This window comes from Mauremys reevesii, linkage group 4 (assembly GCF_016161935.1).
Source record: "Mauremys reevesii isolate NIE-2019 linkage group 4, ASM1616193v1, whole genome shotgun sequence".
NCBI classification, from domain to species: Eukaryota; Metazoa; Chordata; order Testudines; family Geoemydidae; genus Mauremys; species Mauremys reevesii.
The window spans coordinates 128,755,544-128,779,098 of NC_052626.1; the positions used below are offsets into that span (position 1 = coordinate 128,755,544).

General features: G+C 49.5%; 1 protein-coding gene across 1 annotated transcript in view; it reads right to left on the reverse strand.

Moving 5' to 3' along the window:
- Nucleotides 1-23,555, reverse strand: part of GRM4 (glutamate metabotropic receptor 4) — a 152,163-nt gene that overhangs the window by 74,898 nt on the left and 53,710 nt on the right. Inside the window, exons 3-4 of the mRNA XM_039536416.1 lie at nucleotides 8,703-8,838; nucleotides 3,428-3,582 (exon numbers count right to left, since the gene is read on the reverse strand). Of these exons, the coding sequence (XP_039392350.1) occupies nucleotides 3,428-3,582; nucleotides 8,703-8,838 (291 nt within the window). The remainder of the gene's footprint in view (nucleotides 1-3,427; nucleotides 3,583-8,702; nucleotides 8,839-23,555) is intronic.

Sequence of the window (23,555 nt, forward strand, 5' to 3'; positions counted from 1 at the left end):
AAGGCTAATCAGGCTCCTGTTTCGCTGGTTTTCCCCAAGAGCCCCGCAACAGATGTTTGAAGTGCTCGGCAGGGGCAGCTGGGGCAGATGTTGAACAGAGCTCAGCACAGACTCTGCTCTTTGGAAAAGCTGACCCGGATGGTGGCTTCTGCACATGTTGATGTTTGCTGGCCCTGCGGTGCAGCATTTTGCATGCCCAGATCTCACAAAGGCAGAGCTGTCTCAGTATCGCCATTTTACAGATGGGGTAAATGAGGCACCACAGTGAGTCGGCAGCAGCAATAGAACCCAGGTCTTCCAATTCCCAGCCCTCCACCTTACCCACCACCCTGGCAGCCTCCCATTTGTCATGACGGAGAACATCTCCATAGCTGCTGGGAGGGCACTTCCTGGTGTAGACAGATACACACTAGCTCTGCTTGCGCCAGTGAGCTGCAAATAGTGACGTGGCCACAGCAGCGCAGGCAGTGGCTCAAGCTAGCCACCCGAGCACAAGCCCAGTGATACGAGACAGGTCCTGGTTCTCTGCCTCCCCTTTGTGTTTCACCTTCCTTTGAAGCACCAGGTCCAGGGAAAGGTGCTGTCTTGTCACCACCATGTGCATGTGACTCCCCCGATGTCAATGGGAGTCGTTTCATTTGTGCAGTGAGACAGGAGCTGATCCTTGGACCACACATCGAAAAGCAGGTCCCTGGGGTAGCATCTGCCCCCATGTTCTGATTCAAAGATGCAACAAAGCGTACGCAGGTATGGACACTGAGGGCCCCCCGCCACAGTGACCCTGGCCCTTTCACCCCATTGCTCTGCAGCATCTGCTGCAAAGGGCAGAGAGCATCAGCGTCCTGCCCCCAAGTCTCGGGGAGCAGCCATCAGAAGCTTTCAGCAGATCAAGGCGCTTGGCGGTTAGGTTTCTAGACAGGTTAGTGATTGACGGCAGGGAGCGTAATGTGCCCTGACAAGCTCTGTGTCTTGCAGTCATTGCACTGAGCAGGGGACAAACAAGGAAAAGAAAATTGGGGTTGTCAATGTCACGGGGAGCCGCTGCCCATGAGAGAGGCAAAGCATCCCGGTTGGGGGAGGGGGGTACATCGCAGGACCTAGTGACCACATGGCTTCATCTAATATTGATCCCCTGAGTTAGGGATACTCAATAGATCCCAAGCTCAGATCCAGACCCAGGGTTTCCCAAAGTTCAGGGGAGCGTTGGGAGCCAGGGCTTTGGTTCAGATCGTTATAAAGGTGGAGCCAGCCACAAGGCACCCAAGCCTGATCTAGCTGGGACTGGGAGTGTCGGGATCTTTGGTTCAAGAGATGAAGAGCCACAGAATAATTATGCTTTAAAACAGTTACTCTGTGATGGCAGCAGGATACGCACTGGCCAAGTTGGGGGCTCTTCACACTCACACACACTCCAGCTGCTGCATCTTCCACCCCACCCATCTCTGCTCGTCTTGTGGCTGCTCCGGGAGGGGGAAATCCCCGCCATTCCACCCTTACCCCACACAGCAGACGTAGGGAGTGTGGCTCCCAGCAGTTCCCGCAGTGCTAACAAGTTTGCTCAACATCCTCTGTGCTCCCCAACAACCAGCGCTCTGCTCAATCCTTGAGCATAATGAGTGGAGCCTGGCTTGGCCCCCGGAGCCCTGAGCGTGGCACGGCAGGCTCCAGTCACATGTGACTGACATCAAGTATCACTGATGGATCAGCTGAGTAGGATAGTCCCCTTCGCTTTGTGCTCTAAGTTACTCGGTAATATTGCAGTGTGCTGTTAAACAGCAGCCCCCTTCCACCGCAGAGGTGGCTGCATTTCAGTGACGGGCAGTCACTCCTGTCAGATTATGTTGTCTTTCCACAGCATCTTCTAACCACATATCTCACAGTACTTTCCAAACACTCCTTAACCAATCCTCCGACCCACCCAAAGAGGCAGGCATGAACATCTCTGTTTTACCAGGGGGCGAGGAACTGAAGGAAAGGGAAGTGAACTGATTTACCCAAGGTCATACAGCCAGTCAGTGGGAGAGCCACAAATAGAACCCAAGCGGCCCCCCCCTGTACTCTCACCACTGGACCATACTGCCATTCTAAAGGCCAGATCCACAGTGCTGCTGGCAATGGGGCCATGCTGATCCACCCCAGCTGAGGACCTGGCCCACAATCCGCAAAGCTCATAGGGGCCTTCTGGCCGCCGGTGTTCTTGCTGCTATCACAGTGCTGTGTGATGGTGCCCAGACTGTAACGCAAGAGCTTCTCATTGCCATTCTCCCCAGGTGGCCCTACCTACCCCCACGATGGCAGAGGATGTACAGAACCCGGGAAAGCTGCTGGCTTTGCAATCAGTGCCTTGGCAGGGTCCTGGTCTATGGTACCACCTCTGACAGCGGCTGAGTGAACACTTCAGCAAAGGAATTGGGACTGCACCAGGAAGGGGGAAAAGGGCCTCAGCACGGAGCAGGGTAGAGCCAGAGTGGAGCAGTATTCCCCATCTCTAGGGAGCCAACGAGGAGGGGGGGCCTTTAAGGCTGAGCTGGCTGGGCATGGAAGATGGGGTTGCTTCAAGCTTCCCAAACACGGATGCTTAGCCTGGTGTTCGGGTAACAGACCTGCTAACTGTGCAGCTCTCACCCTGTGCGGAGAGGCACTCAGTGAATGTTCAGCGGCCACCCACCCAGAGCAAAGGAATGATGATACTTCATTGAATAATTCACTGCAATAGCCCTGATAATGCCTTCATTTGCCAGCCTTTCATCCACTTTGCTTGGGATCCATCTCTCACCGTAAAGCTTCAGAATAATTACTGGGCTCTTCGAGAGGAATTCTCTAAGCCGAGCATGTGTGAGAGGGAGGCGGGGGCTCTCTGCATTCTGGAGACGCACAGAAATCCATTTCCAGCTCTTCCTCCTCCCCTAGGGACTATGCCTAGCACCCCCGCCAGCAGGGCACAGAAATCCAGTTCCAGGGTTCTTCCTCCCGCTGCCCAGGGCTACACCTAGATTTCTTTCCAGGTGGGCACTCGCCTTACTCTCCTCGCTATTCAAAGGTCATTGCATGATCAAGGGAGCCTTCTGTCTTTGGGCACTCCTGCAGATGCACCAAGGTTTGTGTGTCTGTGTGGAATGGATTCTGGACTTGCCTCTGCTTGGTGCAATTGCAAAGGAGAAAGGAGAGAAGCAATGGTATAACCGGGTGTGTCGCAAGGCAAAAGGCAGAGGGGACAGGCAGGTGGGCGGAGGGAATGGGGTGGCACAGCCCAGTAGAGTGGACAGGGAAGGTACTGGATGACCCCTATGTCAGAAGCGGTAGGACTCAAAATGGAAAAAAAACATAAGTGACGGTACTCACCCAAGTCCCACCTACTCTCTTAGCTCCGCCCACAAACCTGCCCCAGTTCCACCCCAGGGGAGCTGCAGACTCCGGCCCCACGTACCTTTGACAGACACACGCTTGGGCAGGATGGTGACCGATCCCTCGGCCACCTCCTCTAGGTGGAGCACAGGGGAGATTTTGGAGCCCCAGCTGTCTGAGCCCATCCAGATGAAGTGCCCGGTCTGGTTGGCCCTCTTCGCCGCCTCCAGCACCCTCCTGTGCAGAGAAAAGCCAAAGAGCAGGTTCTGAGCTCACAGTCTTTGCACCCAGGTCAATGTGGGAGAGAGAAAGCAGGGGCAGGATGGAGAACCCAAATCACTCTAAGGAAATGCAGGAAGCAGTGGAGGATGGGGAATTGTGTGTCAGGAATCAGGCCCTGCAGCAGAGATAGTCTCCAGGCAGCCTCATTAATACAGCTGACCTGCAGCAGGCTGCCTGACTAGCCACAAAACCTGACTGTCTGCTGAGGCCAGCAAGCCGGTTTATAAGCCAGCAGCAGCAGCAGCTCCCTGGCTTCTCAACACTCGTGCTGCTTACCACTGTGCCTGCTCCCATGTTACCTGGTTCCTGCTGCTCCTGCTTTGCATCCAGCCTTGCCTCTGTCCTACCCCTGCCTTGAATCCCTCATTGCCTGCTACCCTGCTCACTCTAGTTCCTGTCCCCCAGTCTGACCCTTGGCTCTGGCTCCTGACTACGGCCTCTGGCACCCAGTTTCTACCTCCAGGTTTTCCCACCGGCTTTGGCTCCTGACAACTGACTACAGCTCTGACCTGGCCACGAGGTCTGCTGCCCACTCCGGCCACAAGGCTAGACTGCCCTCATCCTGGTCAACTGACATTGCGGTACCAGTCTTCAAGGGAAAAAACAGAAATCCTGGCAATTATTGTGATGTGAGTCTAACTTCATCCCCTAGGAAAATGATGGGACAAATATTTATTTAAAAATGTAAGCAGCAAGAGGAGGAGAGAGCCATGATCAATAGGTTAAGAAAATCCTGCTCACTCTGCACCCTGATCTGAGAGCAGAATTTGATGCTATGGGCCAGATCCTGAGCTGCTGTCAATCAGAGCAGTCCCATTGACTTCACCGGAGCTGTGCCAAGGATTTGTCTAGGCACAAGCATGCACTGGTTTGTTAAGCCGGTGCAGACCTCTGGGTGGATGGTCTAATTTTGCGTTAGGAGTGGCTGATTTTAGTTTAGCTGAAACCTGTTCCTAATCAGTTTAACATCACTCCTTCAGTGACACAGGCGAACTGTGCCTTATGCTACATCATAACAAACCTGTTTAAACCAAAATTAGAGCGTCGACACAGCCTTTGGCTTTGGTTTAACAAGATCAGTTCAAACCTCTAGTCAAACCAGCGCAGCGCTCCATGAAGGCACACCCTGATTTACACCAGCAGAGGGTCTGACTTTCTGCCTTTTACACCAGACAGGCTGGATGCACTTGTGTCAATGGCATAACAAGAAAAGCGAATAGAGGGCGTACAGCAGATGCGATGCAGCTGGGCTGGAGTAAAGTGCTTGATCCAGATGTGTCGCCTTGATTCTTTTAAATGGGCTCTGTTCTTCCACCCTCTTCCTTGCTGTCTCCATCCCCTCTCCTATCACATACTCTGTCTACCCCCCTTCCTGCCATGCTACCTGCCATTTACCCCTCCCTGTCTCCAGCCCTTTCCTGCCTGCCATCGCAGCTGCTGGGCTCAAGTGCTGCCCAGGGAAAGAGAGGTGAAAACTCCACTCCCTGTTCTGACTAGACCCAGTCCTGCCCTGCCACGTGCTGTCCCTTTGCACAGGCTCAAAGGGAGCAATGTCATGCTACCCCGTTAGAATGGTCCCCACCCTGCCCAGGATGGAAAGGACTGTGCCAGCAGCAGGCCAGGGAGAATGACACCCCTGGTATTTACGCAAGGAAGCGCTGCAGGCAAGAGAATTATTAAATATTGCAGAGCGTTAGGCAATCAGTGGAAAATTCACTGAATAATTTACCCTGCCCTGTCCTTCCATTGGTGTCTGCCCTGTGATTCTAACCCAGCCTGCAGGGCAGGCATGCTCATGGCCCGCTGGGCAGGAAGGCCGGAGGGATGGGATGAGAGTGAAAGAAAGGAAGAGGGAGGGTGGATAGAGCAAGCGAGGGGCAAGAAAAGGGGAGAGCCAGGAGGAGGAGTAGGGAGAGGGAGAAAGGAGGAGACACGATGCTGAGTGAAAAAGTGGGGAGGATGCCAGAGGGAGATTGCCCTGACCCACAGAGCATGGGGCTGGGGTTCATGCCCATCTCTAGTGAAGAGGGATGGCAGGAAGCCATAGCAATGGGTAAAGCGAGCAGGTGAACTGGGACACTGAGGTGCATGTTGCAGCCAGCGACAGTGACCTGCATCGTTCTGTGCCTCTCCCCCGCCCAGCTGCAGCAGTGGCGTGAAATGTACAGAGGCCCCAGCTGAGCGACAGAGCATGCAGCCAGCCGAGTCTCCGACTCCACTGCACGGCTGCAGCTTCCCAAGGGAGCTGCGCAGAGACTGGCTCTCCAGCCCCATTTGCATACTTGCTGACAGGTAATTGAATTCCCCCTTTAATTACTGAACATTAGGGAAAATCAGGTTACACAGCAGCAGGCTGGAAAGGCTCCAGCGCTGAGGAGAGGGTTTCATGCGTGCAGGAAGGCAACTTGGAGCAGCCTTGTGAGCCGCTGGAGTGAGACAAATGTTCCTACCGGTGCCAGCGCAACCACTCAACTGGGCACTGCCGGGTGATTGAGTGCCACTCAGACAGACAGCCACTGCCAAACTGCTGGCGATCCTTGCCACCCAGCGCCACCCCTCTCTCCCCAGCCTCGATCCTCAGCTAGTGCAAACTGGCATCTTTCCACTGAAATCAACGTACACCAGCTAAGGATCTGATCCGCTGATCAGCAGAGCTGTGCCGACTTACACCCGCTGGGAGTATTTCTTTGAAATGTTCTGCACCATGATTTTTATTGCATGGCCCTCAGGTACATTGTAAGCTGTTTGGGGCAGGGCCTGCATTCCTCCATGTGTTGGAACAGCCCCTGAATCTCTGGCCCGGTCTCACTGATTCTGGCCTCCTAGGCCCTGAAACGTGACCTCCTTATATTCTCTCTAACTCCCTTGAGGGCTTGATCCTGAGAGGCACTAGACACCTGTCATGTCAGGAGCACTCTGCACCACTCAGCATCCAGCCGTCTGTCTATCTAAGCTCTCATACCAGGGCCCATCAACCTCAGCAGCACTTCGGTCCTCTCCTATCCCCCTTGCTTGTCTCATCATCTGTCTCCTTCTCCATTTTTCCCTGCCACCCCTCCCACATCAGCCTCTATTTGCAGCATTGCACAGGTAACTGGGGGGACCTAATCCAGAGCTCACTGAGGAGACTGACTTCACTGCCTTTTGGAGTGAGCCCTAGGTGCAGTGTTGGGAAGAGAATTTATGCATCCCCCACCCCCAGTTGTTTCTCATTAAGCATAAAGGCAGATTTATGACTCACACATCCTATGTCGGGGATTTAATTACTTGCTACCCGAGTCCAGATGGCATTATTATTTTTTTTTTAAAAGCCACACTCCACCGAGCCGCAGGGATGCCGAACATCTGTGACATGGCACTGGCCAATCAGCACTCCCGGCTGCGTTGCCACTTCCCTAGCTCCCAGTGCCGGCTCCCCGCAGCCCAGTGACAAGCATGAGGATCACCCAAGCCAAATGGGAGGGTCAGCAAGTGGCACGATCCCAGCCCGACCATGGGACTCAGACCAAGTGGCTTTGGGAGGGAGTTGGGGGCAGCTGATGCACACTGGTCTGGCTGTGGATTTGCTTCTGTTGGTTCTTTCCAGTTGGCGTATAGGACCAGCTTCTAAGCGGGTGTAAGTCGGTGTCGTTCTGTTGAAACCAATGAATGGAGCTACACCAAATGACACCTGGCCCTTAAATAGTTTCCACCACGGTTTTTATTCCAGGTCACTAAATTAAACTTTAAGCTCTTCGGTGCAGGGACCGTATTTTCCTGTGTCTAGCACCTACCACAACAGGGCTCCACTCTCGATTAGGGTCTTGGCATGTGACCACAATCCTAATGAAAGATGATTAATTTAGACTTTCTTTGAATTACCCTAGTACCTATGAGCCCTAGTGAAGAACCAAGACCGCCTTGTGCTAGGCACTGCCCAGCTTTGTGACAGGCGCATTACAAAAGGGTTAAACACCCAGGCCTGGGCCAACGCCTCAGCTGGTGTACGTGGGCACAGCTCCATTAATGTCAATGGAGCTATGCTGATTTACATCAGCAGGACAGGTGGCCCATAAAGAATAAGCGAGCTGGTGCTGCATGCATCTCTACTGAACGGTAGGCAAGGGGCCAGTCCCCGATCTCATTTACGCTGCTGTAGATCTGGAGCAATCCCACTGATGTCAGTGTCATTCCTCTGGTGTAACAGAGCTGAACCTGGGCAGCAGCGGGCAGCAGGCTGCTGCCGCACAGAAAACCCCCCCACATTTTCCAGGTGTGTGTCAGTGAGTGCTAATGGGATGTAATTCCCCCATTTACACACACCCCTCGCCTGGGTAAATGTTTACAAACCCCTGTTTAATGGTGCTTGCCATTTACACAGCAAGGTAAATCCCAGATTCCTCAGCGCATAAGCGAGCGAGCATAAATGTCAGGTTTTCAGACATTTCTATTAAGGAGGGAAAAGAAACTTTGATCGTTTGCATATATGATGTAAACTGCTTTAAAATCTTGGTTTACCCACATTTACATAATGTTTGCTGATTAATAAATTAGACACTTACAAAAATCAGCTGTAAATCAATGTGAATCATTAGGCTCCGTAAACAATGTAAGCCGCACTATGTCACCTTGATTTACCTGCTGCCTGTAATCCTGCAGCTCCCCACTGCACTGCAGGGATGGAGCATTTTCTTAAGGGACTCAAGTGGGGCTCCCAGAAACTGAGGGCCCCAAAACTAGCAGCGTCTTCTGGAAACATGGGTCTAAATGACTTGCCTGAGGTCACACAAAGTCAGTGGCAGAGTCAGGAATAGAATCCTAGAGCCCCAAATCCAGCTTGCTTCTCTAACCATTAACCCCCACTCTCCTCATTATAATTATGTACCCTATGCACCAAACAACACCAGCGCTGTGATGTGGTTCGTAAAACAGGCTACCGGGTCCAAGGAGTGCTAAGGATCTATAGGATACACTGGGGGGGGGGGGGAGAGACAGTGTTGGGAGGTACCAACACACAGAGAACCTTGTGTTCCCCCTCTTTACTTCCTCTGGTTTGCCCCACACTCCACCCACAGGCCAACCCATTCTCCCCTCACCTGATATCGTCCTCGTTGGCAAAGATGATGACGGCCCGAGCGTGGGAGGTCTCCAGGAGACGGCGAATGATCTTATCGAACTCTCCTGCCTTGGGCTCCCGTGGGATCTTGACCGACTGGGCCACGCACACTCCCCCTGTGGGCGGACAAGACACGGCACGTTTAGAGAGGCCTTCGAACCAGCCAGCCCTACTCAAGCTCCCTTTGGGGGGATACCTAACTGCTGGGGGGGCGGAGAGGAGGGTTCACTCTTGGGGTCCACATGCTTGAGATCTACACATCTCTGAAAGCGGCTCGACCCCGGAAATGAACAAACCTCAGTGCCCCCTGCTGCTGATGGCAGCACACGCAGCCGGTACACAGTGCGGGACCAGAGCATATGGGACTTGCCTTGGTGCGAAGGTTGCGGATCTCTCGAGGCATCTAGATAGACTTATGTGTAGTGCTGGGGAGGAGCCGGTGGTCGTGGTACATGTAGGTACCAATGACATAGGGAAGGGTAGGAGAGATGTCCTGGAAGCCAAATTTAGGCTGCTAGGGAAGAGACTGAAATCCAGGACCTCTATGGTGGCATTTTCAGAAATGCTCTCAGTTCCACGCGCAGGGCCAGGTAGGCAGGCGGAGCTTCAGAGTCTCAATGTGTGGATGAGACGATGGTGTAGAGAGGAGGGGTTCACGTTCATTAGGAACTGGGGAAACTTCTGGGATGGGAGGAGCCTATACAGGAGAGATGGGCTCCATCTAAACCAAAGTGGAACCAGACTGCTGGCACTAAACATTAAAAAGGTTGTAGAGCAGTTTTTAAACTAGGAGATGGGGGAAAGCCGACTGCTGCAGAGGAGCGTGTGGATCGGACACAGACTTCCCTTAGGGGAGAGTCTGATGATAGAGAATCTCCAGGTTATAGTCAGGAGCAGAGGAATGAGAAGTATAATGTAAGGGCCGGATCAGATGATAAACAGTCACATAAAAAAGAATCTGGCACATCAGAAAAAGGCAGGCTAATAAACAGGGACAAGTTTTTAAAGTGCTTGTACACAAATGCCAGAAGTCTAAATAATAAGATGGGTGAACTAGAGTGCCTTGTGATAAAAGGAGGATATAGATATAATAGGCATCACAGAAACCTGGTGGACTGAGAGCAATCAATGGGACACAATCATTCCGGGGTACAAAATATATCGGAAGGACAGAACAGGCCACGCAGGGGGAGGAGTGGCACTATATGTTAAAGAAAGTGTAGATTCAAATGCAGTAAAAATCTTAAGCGAATCCACAGGTTCCATAGAATCTCTATGGATAGAAATTTCATGCTCTAGTAAAAATATAACAGTAGGGATCTATTATCGACCACCTGACCAGGACAGTAATAGTGATGATGAAATGCTAAGGGAAATTAGAGAGGCTATCAAAATTAAGAACCCAATAATAGTGGGGGATTTCAATTATCCCCATATTGACTGGGAACATTTCACTTCAGGACGAAATGCAGAGATAAAATTTCTCGATACTTTAAATGACTGCTTCATGGAGCAGCTGGTACGAGGAACCCACAAGGAGAGGCAACTCTAGATTTAATCCTGAGTGGAGCGCAGGAGCTGGTCCAAGAGGTAACTATAGCAGGACCGCTTGGAAATAGTGACCATAATACAATAGCATTCAACATCCCTGTGGTGGGAAGAACATCTCAACTGCCCAACAATGTGGCCTTTAATTTCAAAAGGGGGAACTATACAAAAATGAGGGGGTTAGTTAGACAAAAGTTAAAAGGTACAGTGACTAAAGTGAAATCCCTGCAAGTTGTGGGCCCTTTTAAAGACACCATAATAGAGGCCCAACTTCAATGTATACCCCAAATTAAGAAAAACAGTAAAAGAACTAAAAAAGAGCCACCGTGGCTTAACAACCATGTAAAAGAAGCAGTGAGAGATAAAAAGACTTCCTTTAAAAAGTGGAAGTCAAATCCTAGTGAGGCAAATAGAAAGGAGCACAAACACTGCCAACTTAAGTACAAGAGTGTAATAAGAAAAGCCAAAGAGGAGTTTGAAGAACGGCTAGCCAAAAACTCCAAAGGTAATAACAAAATGTTTTTTAAGTACATCAGAAGCAGGAAGCCTGCTAAACAACCAGTGGGGCCCCTTGACGATGAAAATACAAAAGGAGCGCTTAAAGATGATAAAGTCATTGCGGAGAAACTAAATGGATTCTTTGCTTCAGTCTTCACGGCTGAGGATGTTAGGGAGATTCCCAAACCTGAGCTGGCTTTTGTAGGTGACAAATCTGAGGAACTGTCACAGATTGAAGTATCACTAGAGGAGGTTTTGGAATTAATTGATAAACTCAACATTAACAAGTCACCGGGACCAGATGGCATTCACCCAAGAGTTCTGAAAGAACTCAAATGTGAAGTTGCGGAACTATTAACTAAGGTTTGTAACCTGTCCTTTAAATCGGCTTCGGTACCCAATGACTGGAAGTTAGCTAATGTAACGCCAATATTTAAAAAGGACTCTAGGGGTGATCCCGGCAATTACAGACCGGTAAGTCTAACGTCGGTACCAGGCAAATTAGTTGAAACAATAGTAAAGAATAAAATTGTCAGACACATAGAAAAAGAAACTCTTGAGCAATAGTCAACATGGTTTCTGTAAAGGGAAATCGTGTCTTACTAATCTATTAGAGTTCTTTGAAGGGGTCAACAAACATGTGGACAAGGGGGATCCGGTGGACATAGTGTACTTAGATTTCCAGAAAGCCTTTGACAAGGTCCCTCACCAAAGGCTCTTATGTAAATTAAGCTGTCATGGGATAAAAGGAAAGGTCCTTTCATGGATTGAGAACTGGTTAAAGGACAGGGAACAAAGGGTAGGAATTAATGGTAAATTCTCAGAATGGAGAGGGGTAACTAGTGGTGTTCCCCAAGGGTCAGTCCTAGGACCAATCCTATTCAATTTATTCATAAATGATCTGGAGAAAGGGGTAAACAGTGAGGTGGCAAAGTTTGCAGATGATACTAAACTACTCAAGATAGTTAAGACCAAAGCAGATTGTGAAGAACTTCAAAAAGATCTCACAAATCTTGGGCAACAAAATGGCAAATGAAATTTAATGTGGATAAATGTAAAGTAATGCACATTGGAAAAATAACCTCAACTATACATACAACATGATGGGGGCTAATTTAGCTACAACGAGTCAGGAAAGAGATCTTGGAGTTATCATGGATAGTTCTCTGAAGATGTCCACGCAGTGTGCAGAGGCGGTCAAAAAAGCAAACAGGATGTTAGGAATCATTAAAAAGGGGATAGAGAATAAGACTGAGAATATATTATTGCCCTTTTATAAATCCATGGTACGCCCACATCTCGAATACTGTGTACAGATGTGGTCTCCTCACCTCAAAAAAGATAGTCTAGCACTAGAAAAGGTTCAGAAAAGAGCAACTAAAATGATTAGGGGTTTAGAGAGGGTCCCATATGAGGAAAGATTAAAGAGGCTAGGACTCTTCAGTTTGGAAAAAGAGAAGACTAAGGGGGGACATGATAGAGGTATATAAAATCATGAGTGATGTTGAGAAAGTGGATAAGGAAAAGTTATTTACTTATTCCCATAATACAAGAACTAGGGGTCACCAAATGAAATTAATAGGCAGCAGGTTTAAAACAAATAAAAGGAAGTTCTTCTTCACGCAGCGCACTGTCAACTTGTGGAACTCCTTACCTGAGGAGGTTGTGAAGGCTAGGACTATAACAATGTTTAAAAGGGGACTGGATAAATTCATGGTGGTTAAGTCCATAAATGGCTATTAGCCAGGATGGGTAAGAATGGTGTCCCTAGCCTCTGTTCGTCAGAGGATGGAGATGGATGGCAGGAGAGAGATCACTTATGTTCTTATGTTAATCGCCTGTGTGGAATGCCGGTTATTGATAACCCAAGGAAACCAGCAAAAGACCAGCGTGAGGCCATTTAACATGGGTAGGAGCAGCAAATGCCAACATACTCTGTATTACAGCAGCACATAGAGGCTCCAGTCAGGATCAGGGGGACCCATTTTGCTGGGCATTGCACAAACACATAACGAGAGACTGGCCTGCCTGTAGGAATCTAGGCCTACATGGGACCTACATAAATTATGGTTGTAAGGTAAGTTTGGATGTTAGCATGAGAAACAGGCTCCCAGCGTGAGACCAAAGAGAACAAAATCCTGAGAAAGAAGAACTGTTGAGTTAACTTTGCAGTGACCTGGGGAATACCACCGTTACTGTCTTTAGGGCTGGGGCGGAAGTAACAGAAACTGGGAACCTGCTTCCTAAAACTCCCTCATCTAACTTTGGCTAAGGGCCAATAACCGGCAGTAACATCACTTGTTTATTATAGCGTATACAAAGCAAGGTTCTTTGGGGGCTCTTTCTCGGAGCTTTGCCTCACCCTCTGGAGTCACGCCACGATGCAAGGGGTCTCCCGGGCCTGACCCTAGTGTAATTATGTTGGCCAACATTTATAGGAGTATTGTTGCTTGGGCATAGAATAGAAGGCTGTATACGCTTGTATTGATATTTTGGATGTAACCAGAACCAAGTGGCCTTTGAGACTAATCAAGGAAGCGTGTGTGGAAACTGAGTCACGGTAAAGCTTCATAAACTCCTGAGGATAATTATTCCCAACACTGCCCCCAAAAAGCTCACCGCCTAAGTAGACCAGGCAGACGGCAATGGGAGAAGGGCAGTACGGCCACCCCTGTGTTGTGGACCGGGAACTGAAGACGTGGAGAGATGAAGTGACTTGTCCCAGCAAGTCAGTGGCAGCACCGAGAACTGAGCTCAGATCTCTTCTCCTCTCCTGTGTCTGTTTAGTCTATAGACTGTAAGCTCACTGGGGCAGGGACCATCCTTTACTCTGTGGGTGTGTGCACAAAGCACTTTGCACAACAGGGCCATGATCTCACATGGGGCCTCTGGATGTTACTGGAATAAACAACAATCACAGTGCCGTTGTGAGCGTTGGAGCCCTTACTCAGCCAGAGGTACCGGTGACTGCCAGGGGACTCTCTTTCTCCTCCTCTCTCCTCCTTCTGCACCAAGGGCTGACACCTGTTGACACCAACGGGCTCTGGAGTGGGCCCCTAGTGCTCTGAATATATTTGCTCAGTGCGTTCTTCCCTCCTACGGTGCATGCCCAGGAAGCGACAAAAATCTTTCCATTATTTCCACTGCCACAGATTGTTTTTTCACACATCACTTTGATTTGTATCATCATCCCTTTGTCGTGTTGCTCCCTCTGATCAGCCGTCTCGAGAGCTAATCTCTAACATCCGCCTACTCCTTTTATTATCTGTCATTTCAAGCCATAACCGCACTCTCCCCTCCCAGTCTCAATTCTTCCACCGTTCCCCGATCTCTGGCATCTCCTCCAAGCCTTCCTCTGCATTCACGCTTTCCATCATCTCAGATCTCCCGTCCCCTCCTCGCTTTGCCACTCTTCGGTCCTGCTTCCCAAACAGCTTTCAGCTGAGCTCATCATTTCGGATTCTCCTTTTTGAGTCCCAGCCCAGCTTCTTGCAACTGTGTGCATAAATGCCGCCTTATCACCTTCTGGATTTCAGACCTATCGCCCGAGGCTTGGCCCCTTAGGGCTCGAGCTCCCTGCCCTCCCAGAAATAGGCATCACCAGTTTAGCCCCTATTCTGGTTAGCGATGGACCACAGATGTACTGTTCTAGTTACAGAATGGCTCTGGAATACTATGGCAATGGGGCCATTAGAAATACATATAATGTACGTACAATTATGATCTATTTGTATTATGGTAGCACCTAGCTGCCCCAGTCATCGATCAGGACCCCACGGTGCTAGGTGCTGTACAAACACAGAACAAAAAGCTTACAAGCTAAATAACAGGGCCAAATTCATCTCAGGTGTCACCCTGTTGAATCTCATGAGAGATGGGCTTGGTTTATAATTGGCAGTTATGTCAGGTAGGCTAATAAAGGCTTTTCATCCTCATGCTCCAGGCTCCTGTTTGGGTCAGGAAGAAATTCAATGAAAGAGCTCAGCGCCCATTTAATGCACCAAAATAAGTGGTGGCAGGTTTCCAGCAGGGCTCCGCTCACGGGCTGCTGAGTTCTTTGAAAAAGATAGCACTGATTGTGGGTGCAGAATAGCCAGCCCGTAGGAACACTGGGTGAAATTCACCCCAGCACGAGGCCCATGCACCAAGTCCTAGGAGTTTACATGGTGCAAGGCCTCAGACTGGCGTCTCCATCCAGGGGAGCATTTCACACCTTGCAAGGGTTTGACGTATTCCCTTGAAGCATCTGGCCACATTTGCTGTAATAGGCAGGTGACAGGACCAGATGGTTCTCTGACCTATTCTGCGATAGCAGTTCTTTCACTCCTCCCTGGACTAGAGTGACCTCTTGATCACAGAGATGGGAGCTCTGTAACCTACTCACCAAGCCAACTGCTGAGCATTTGAAATAGCAGCTAATTAAAACTTAAAAAAAGAGAGAGAATGAGAAGAAAATTGGATGAGTAACCACGCTTCTGTCTGCTGGGCTTTAACCCTGAACGCCTGCCAGCCCTGGCCCCGCCAAAAGCCAACGGCTCCTCGCTGCAACTTTTTGGCAGGCACCAGAAAAAAAAAATGGAAAAGAGATGAGAGAGAAAATTAAACATTCCAGGACCTTCTGGATATAATTGATGGTCTCAATTTGCATAGTAAATGACACGGCTGATGCCTCGCCTGCCGCTAAAGGATCCCCGCTTAAGCAAAGGTCAGAGTAATTAGCACACAACTGCCATTGCAGAGAGATTTCCCAGAACTCCTGCCATCCAGAGAGGACAACCCCCTCCTCCAGACGAGAATCTGGCAGCCGTGCAGCTGGGGAATGACAGCAAAGGAACAGCAGAAGGCGCTGGGATGCAAAGGAATTCTTAAACTGGAGCATTCAGGGCCAGATCCTCAGCAGGCGGAAGTCAGCACAGCTCCACTGATGAGCACCAGCAGAGCAGCTTGCCTCTTGGCTCAGACCTGCAGCCTGAAGCATGAGATGGGGTTATAAGTGTTATTTGTAGAGCCTAGGAGCTCCAAGCAGAGACGAGGGTTGGTGGGGGTCTTAGGGACTGTGGCTATTCCATCAGTATCAGAGAGAATAATAAAAGCCAGTTCTTATCTAGCACTTTTCATCAGTAAATCTCATAGCTCATTCCAAAGGAGGACAGTATCATTATCCCCATTTTACAGATGGGGAAACTGAGGCAAAGAGGCGGGATGAGACTTGCCCAAGGTTGCCCAGCAGGCCAAGCCAGGAATAGAACCCAGGTCTCCTGAGACCCAGTTCAGCGCTCTGTCAACTAGGCACACTGCCTCCTATACCACTATCCACTCCTATAGCACCTTTCATCGGAGAATCCCAAAGTGCTTTACAGTTGGGTGACATTCACACCAGTGCAGCTGGCTTGTGCATACTTTGGTCCCATTGGAGGGATTAAGTGGCCTTTAAGCAGTGCTGACACCTTGTGCTGGTCCTCTGCAAAGGGGCAGATTACACATTAACCCCACTCCCACAAGGTAGGCAAGGCTTATGATCTCCATTTGACTGATGGGGAAAACGGAGTCACGGGAAGGAGATGTGAACAGCCCATGGTCCCACACTGAACCATGGGCAAAGGGCTTGCATTGGATTGGAGATCCCTCCAAAGACAGAGCAAGGGAAGGCAGGGGACACAGGGAGGAAAGGCAGATGGCTCCAGAGCTGTTTTATTAAGCTTATCAGATGGAGTTCCTTTTTTCCCCCCCTGGGGACAGAAGTGGCTCTGACCTCATGGACAGCACAAGGAGAACAATCAGACCAGTCAATATCTTCACATGGATCCAACATGCCATCACCCGTATCATGCCTTGTTGTGCTAGGTGCTGCACATGAGTGGTAAGAGACTCCTCCATTCCTCTTCACCAGCTCTTCCCTCTCCTCCCTCCCTTTTCTCCATCTGGTTCCATCTTGAGCTGATCCAGATCCAATGATCTCCCATTGGGAGCCTTTCCATTGCTTCCTATGGGTGCTGGCTCAGACCCTTTGGCTAACCCATGGAGATGGGGTCACCTCACCATTCTTTAATTCTGCCTCTTCTATCCTTGGTGTGTGTGTGTCTCTCTCTCTCTCTGTATCTCTTTCCCCCGCTCCCTTCTCACACCACCCCTGGCTAAGCATCCCCCTATTCAGAGACAAAGCCATTTGCAACGTGCTCATTTGCTTGCTGGCTGTAATTGCCAGAGCAAAGGAGAGAAATGGCATCTCCCTGACAAGAGGAGCCCCTGGAGGTGAAAGGTTAATGGAGAGCAGCTCATGAATAACCATGAGCACAAAGCCATGCACTGGCCTTTCATAAGGTCCAACAGGCAACACCCCATAGGCACTGAATGCAGCTGTCTTTCCTGTGGTGGATTCATGGCTGCCCCCACCTTATGCACAGAGCTAGCTCAGGTATTCCTACGGTGCCTCTCCCTTGGGTTTCTAAGCACCATTTCTTGCTACTGAAACCACATCCTGGCTCTTCCTAGGTCTTCACACTGTGTGCAGCACTGCAAACCCCCCTGGGGTCCAGCCCGTACGTAGCACCCCAAAGAGCGAGCATGCTGGAGATGGGAGGGTGACAGATGTCAGCGTGGAAGCAGCAGCTGGAGGAGCTGCTCCATAAGGATCATGCAGCCTCGTCTCCAGCGGGTTACACCCTGAACCTTGGAAAGAGCATGACAGAGAGAGAGAGAGAGTGTGTGTGTGTGTGTGTGTGTGTGAGTGTGAGTGTGAGAGTGTGAGTGTGTGAGACACACACACACACAGTGACTGAGACAAGGCTGAGTTGTGCCTATGAAAGACAGACTGACAACAGGCCCCTGTGCACCTGTCTGAGTGTGTGATCTCACTGTGCACAGGTTGGTCTCTTTGCAGCTGGGTCTCTGTATTTGTCTCAGTCTGTCCCCTAGTGCACAACATGATCTGTGCATGTGTGCACACTGATGGGAGAGGAATAAGCCCCATTAGAGCGGTGGTACTGACATGTGTAGTGGGATGAGATCTGGTTGTGTCAGCGAGTCCCCATCATAGGCAGAAATGGGTAGCCTGGCTCAACCAGGAATCCCTCAGCCCCTAGGTAACTGTTAGATCCCGACCCCCTGCACATGTTATTGGCCACGGAGCCATGGTAACCAGAAGGCTCTCCAACAAGGAGCCATAATTAATTATTGATCTCTGCACTTTTCCATAACTCACTACTCCACAGAGAGAGATTTCTCCCTTCCCTTCACAGCAGGTTGCTTCCAGGGACCAGAGCTGGTCGGGCACCTTTCCACAGAATGGTTCTCTGTTAAAAAAAATGCCAGCTCAAACCCAGACCTTTTTGTGGAAAAGGATCAGTTTGGATGGGTGTCCTATTTCCAAAACAAAATTGGGGGGAAAACGCATTTTGGAATTGTCAAAAGGAATTAAACATAAATGTTTGGGTTTCCAGTTCAAAATTTAAGTTAAATTTATATTAAAAAAAGTTTACAACAGTTTGACAGTGATACAAAATGTTCCAGAATTATCTAAATGAAACATTTCTAATCGACCCAAACCCAATTTTTGTGTTTCATGATTTTCAGTTTGCGGAAATTTTCCAGATTTTGACTTTTCTTCCTGAATCAGGATTTTATTTAATTAATTTTATTATTATTAATTATTATTATTATTATTATTTTAATCCAAAAATGGTTTTGTGGGATGTGAAAACAAACAGTTTCCCACCCAGGTTTGCCAGGGACCACCTTGACTGTGCCTGGCAGCGTGAGCGGCAGGAATCCACCAGCTGCTTCTGTTATCCCTGTGTCCCTCAGCCTCACTCTCCCCTGGAAAAGAGACACAGATCCGAGGGCCAGGAGAGGACTTGGCTGCTAGCGTCAGTCTCGTGGGCACAGCAGAAAAGGACAAATCCCACCTTCATTCCATTCCTTCCATTACTCAGTTCAAGGGCATGGTGCTGCCCAATATAAAGCCATCTCCCTCTCCCCTGGGAATCCAGTAAATCAGCAGTTCTCAAAGTGTAGGTCGGGACCCCAAAGTGGGGCGTGACCCCATTAAAATGGGTCTGGCTTAGATTTGTTGGGGCCTGGGGTCAAAGCCGAAGCCCGATGGCTTCATCCCTGGGTGTGCTCAGGTTACAGGCCCCCCAACTGTGGCTGAAGCCTTTGGGCTTCAGCTTTGCCCCTGGCCTGGGCATATGGGGCTTTGGATTTGCCCCCCGCCCCTGGGGTGGTGGGGCTTGAGCAGGCTCAGGCTTTGGTCCCCCTTCCTGGGGTCCTGTAGTAATTTTTGTTGCCAGAAGGGGGTCGCAGTGCAATGAAGTTTGAGAACCGCTGCAGTCGATATTGGACTGAGCTTTGCCCCATCACCTCGTGAATGGCCTGTGGTGGGCGTAGTCTGAGAAACTCTGATGCCACCTCAGGTTCCCACCGGCGCCCAGAATCCAGGAAGCTGCCTGGGTGTCTTGCAGGAAGAGCATCGCTGACAATCAGGCCCAGCAAGGTGGGAGCATGTTAACTTGGCTGCTGCTCCCTCAGAAAGCTAGTCGCTGAGTGGCAACAAGGTAAGTGACTGCTAGTCCCGGGTGACCCCCCAAAGGTTTGGAAGGTTCACATTCAGAGACACCCCCCTGCCATCAGAGGTCTGAGATATTTTCCAGCTCTCAGTAATGATCCCCAGCTGGAGCTCAGGGCCGCAAGACTCAGCTCCTTGTATCTTCTCCAGCCTGGCTCACCCGGCCCCAGCCAGGAGATGTCAGAGAGCAAGAGGTTGGTTTAAGAGCTGTTCCAGTCCCAACATCTGCTATCTGTCACCAGGCTCTATGCCTGGAACTTCTGAGCACCCCTTTTAACAACACACAGAGAGCATGGCAAGTCATGCCACATCCTCTTACGTTCAGTTTGATTCAGGCTGACAGGCAGGGAAGCCTTCAACTACACAGTATCTATGATTCTCTCCTCCTGTCAGCTGCCTACACAAAACTAGGGAGCAAACAAGCTAGGGACGCTTCAGTGTATGCAGAGCTTCATCTGGCTTTCCTCTCCTAATGGGAATTCCTATTTGCTACAGGATCACAGGCCAGCAAATGCTACAGAGAGTAGTGAATCATCCACTCCAAACCCAGCCTGGGATCCTCCAGTGACTCCCCTACTGAGGAGCCCTGAGAGAGAAGGAAAATTGAGGCAGGGTGCCACAGAGCCACCCCTGGCCATGAGGGGGTGTGCAGCAGGTGGCCGGCCCTGTTGCATGCAAACACACACACTTGCACACGCACACAGGTATACAACAGCTAACATACCATTGTATGCGTGCACACACACACGCAGGCGTACAAACCCACTCAAAACTCTGGTTGAATAGTGACAAAAAATAGATCTTTGCAAATATTCTACTGGGAAACTGTGGAATTTGCTGAATATGACAAGCTCCCGTCCAACACAACCACATTCACATAGACACAGCCATCCACATAGACACAGCTGCACATGCCCATTCCAAAAAAAAAAAAAAAAAGGCACATGTATTGCACATGCTGTCCTCCCGGGAGGGGGGTTACCAGTGGAGTTCCTCAAGGTTCGGTTTTGGGTCCGATTTTATTTAATCTATTTATCGCTGACCTCGGAACCAAAAGTAGGAGTGGGCTGATAAAGTTTGCAGATGACACCAAGTTGGGAGGTATTGCCAATTTGGAAAAGGATCGGGATATCCTCCAGGGAGATTTGGATGACCTTGTAAACTGGAGTATTAGTAACAGAATGAAATTCAATAATGAGAAGTGTAAGGTTATGCATTTAGGGATGACTAACAAGACTTTTAGTTATAAGTTGGGGACGCACCAGTTGGAAGTAATGGAGGAGGAGAAGGACCTAGGAGTCCTGGTTGATCGTAGGATGACTATGAGTAGGCAATGTGATGTGGCCATTAAAAAAGCGAATGCGGTCTTGGGATGCATTAGGCGAGGTATTTCTAGTAGAGATAAAGAGGTGCTAGTCCCGTTGTATAAGGTGTTGGTGAGACCTCATTTGGAGTATTGTGTGCAGTTTTGGTCTCCCATGTTTAAGAAGGATGAATTCAAACTGGAACGGGTACAAAGAAGGGCCACTAGAATGATCCGAGGAATGGAAAGCCTGTCGTATGAAAGGAGACTTGAGGAGCTCGGTTTGTTTTCCTTAACCAAAAGAAGGATAAGAGGAGATATGATTGCACTCTTTAAATATATCAGAGGGATAAATACCAGGGAAGGAGAGGAATTATTTCAGCTCAGTGCTAACGTGGACACGAGGACAAACGGATATAAATTGTCAGTCAGGAAATTTAGGCTTGAAATTAGACGAAGGTTTCTAACCATCAGAGGAGTGCAATTCTGGAACAGCCTACCGAGGGAAACAGTGGGGGCGAAGGACCTCCGTGACTTTAAGATTAAGCTGGATAAGTTTATGGAGGGGATGGTATGATAGGATAATGGGTTTAGTCAATAGGTCAATAACATGCCACAATGGTAATTAGTACAAAGGGTCAATGATAGGATATTGTTAGCCTTTTTCCAGAGGGTCTGGCTGGAGAGTCTTGCTCGCATGCTCGGGGTTCAGCTGATTGCCATATTTGGGGTCGGGAAGGAATTTTCCTCCAGGGTAGATTGGCAGTGGCCCTGGAGGTTTTTCGCCTTCCTCCAAAGCATGGGGCAGGGGTCGCTTGCTGGTGGATTATCTGCTACTAGAAGTCTTTAAATCATGATTTGGAGCATTCAACAGCAGAGTCAAGGGAGAGAATTATTTCAGGAGTGGGTGGATCGGCTTATGTGGCCTGCATCTTGCAGGAGGTCAGACTAGATGATCATAATGGTCCCTTCTGAGCTTGAATTCTATGATTCTATGATATTTTTGGAAAGCGAGTTGATGAAATAGCATTCCATGTACACACACACACATACACCCCTTGAAGAAAAATATTGGAGGGGAATTTTTGGCATGGAATTCAAACCTGACACCACCACACACACACCCCCATGCCCCCACTGAAGTCTGATCTCATTTACTTGGATTGTATACTCTTTGGAACAAGGACCATCTCTTTGGGTCTCTGTTTGTACAGCCCCTAGCACAATGGGCTCCAGCTCCAGGACTTGAGACAGTAGCAGCTGCTGCAATACACATAATAAATAATCACAGTTTATACCGGTGTTTTACTGCTGTAATTCCATGGTTTTCAATGGGGTTATTCTGGATTTACACTGCCATGAGAACAGACCAAAAAAAACCCCAAACCTCCCCACACATGGCTTTTCACATGACGCTGACTCTGCCCGACTGTCAAATTGTATGCCCTTCCCAGCCCCAAATTCCAACAGAGATTGCACCCCACAGCCGTCAGGCAGGCAGAAACAAGAGGATTCCACCTGCAGCTAGAGGTGGGTGATGGAAATATGTGGGATATATTATCTCCATTCACGGGATTTGCACGCTCAGAAAGTGAACAAGTTTGCAGGGACAAATCTACCAGGGTTTTACCAGCAGACACACAGATCCCCAGATGATGTGAGCTTTCTCTGTATCCCACCCCCATATAGCCCTCCAGTATATTAGACACCTGTGGAATACAGGAGAGATGCACTCAACTGGACCAGAATCACAACCCAAAAGACCTGTCTAATATAAATTAGTCTTCATAGCACCTAGAAGCACCAGTAGACATCAGGGCCACATTGTGCTAGGCGCAGTGCAAACACAGTGAAAGACAGTTCCTGCCCCTAAGTGCTTACAATCTAGCTGGACAAGACAAAGTGTATTATTAGCTTCATTTTACAAATGGGAGCACCGAGGCCCAGAGAGATTAAATGACTTGTCCAAGGTCCCATAGGGCGTTGCTGGCAGAGCCAGGAGCTGAAGCCAGGTCTCTAGACTCTAGGGGTACAGTCCGAATACACTGGAGACACGGGAGTCATTTCCAACTCAGACAGGTGTACACACGCTAGCTTTAAATGAGTGAGCGGGTTACACATAGCAGTGTGGCCTCAGCAGCCATGTACGTAGCAAGGATCTCTGTTGGGATTGTATCTGGGCAGCTAGCCCAAGCCACCACCTGTGCCATTGCAGGTACACTCTTATTTCTAGCCCGCTAGCTCAGTCAAAGCTAGCACGAGGATGTCTGCATGAGCTGGAAATTATACCTCCTGCTGCAGTAACCCTAAGGCCAGCGTGTGAACCACAAGCCTCTCCTTCCTGTCTCATCAGCAGAGTTGCTACACTTCAAATATCGCCAAGTACAGGCTATTTTTATGGGAGGAAACTGGGCCAATTTTATCTTTGTTTCCCATATGGGGAGGCAGATGGATGGAGAGGAGGAAGTTGGATAAACAGAGTCCAGGACAGGCAGGCAGACCAGCAAAACCAGAGACACAGCACATGGCAGTGTCAACACATACTGGATGATCCGTCCCATGATGAGTTATCGGGGACTGGCTAGCCCACCAGGCCTGGCTCCTGAGCCCCCGGGACAGGCTGGGGCTAACACCTGCTTAGGCATCAGAGACACCAGCTCTTTAAGGAGCCGCTGCAGCTTAATTACTGTTTCCATGGCAATCAAGAGAGAAAATCCAACATAGGGAGCAGTTTGCAAACATAAGAGTCTTTCATAAAAGTCCTGGCGCACGCATGTAATCACACTTGGATGTACACACACTTGTATTTACACGCTCATACATACATATTCATATGTTCATAAGTCCACGTTCCCATAGTCACTTGTCTACCCACACAAGCGCTGCCATATACACACACACAACGCAACCTGCACATCAGG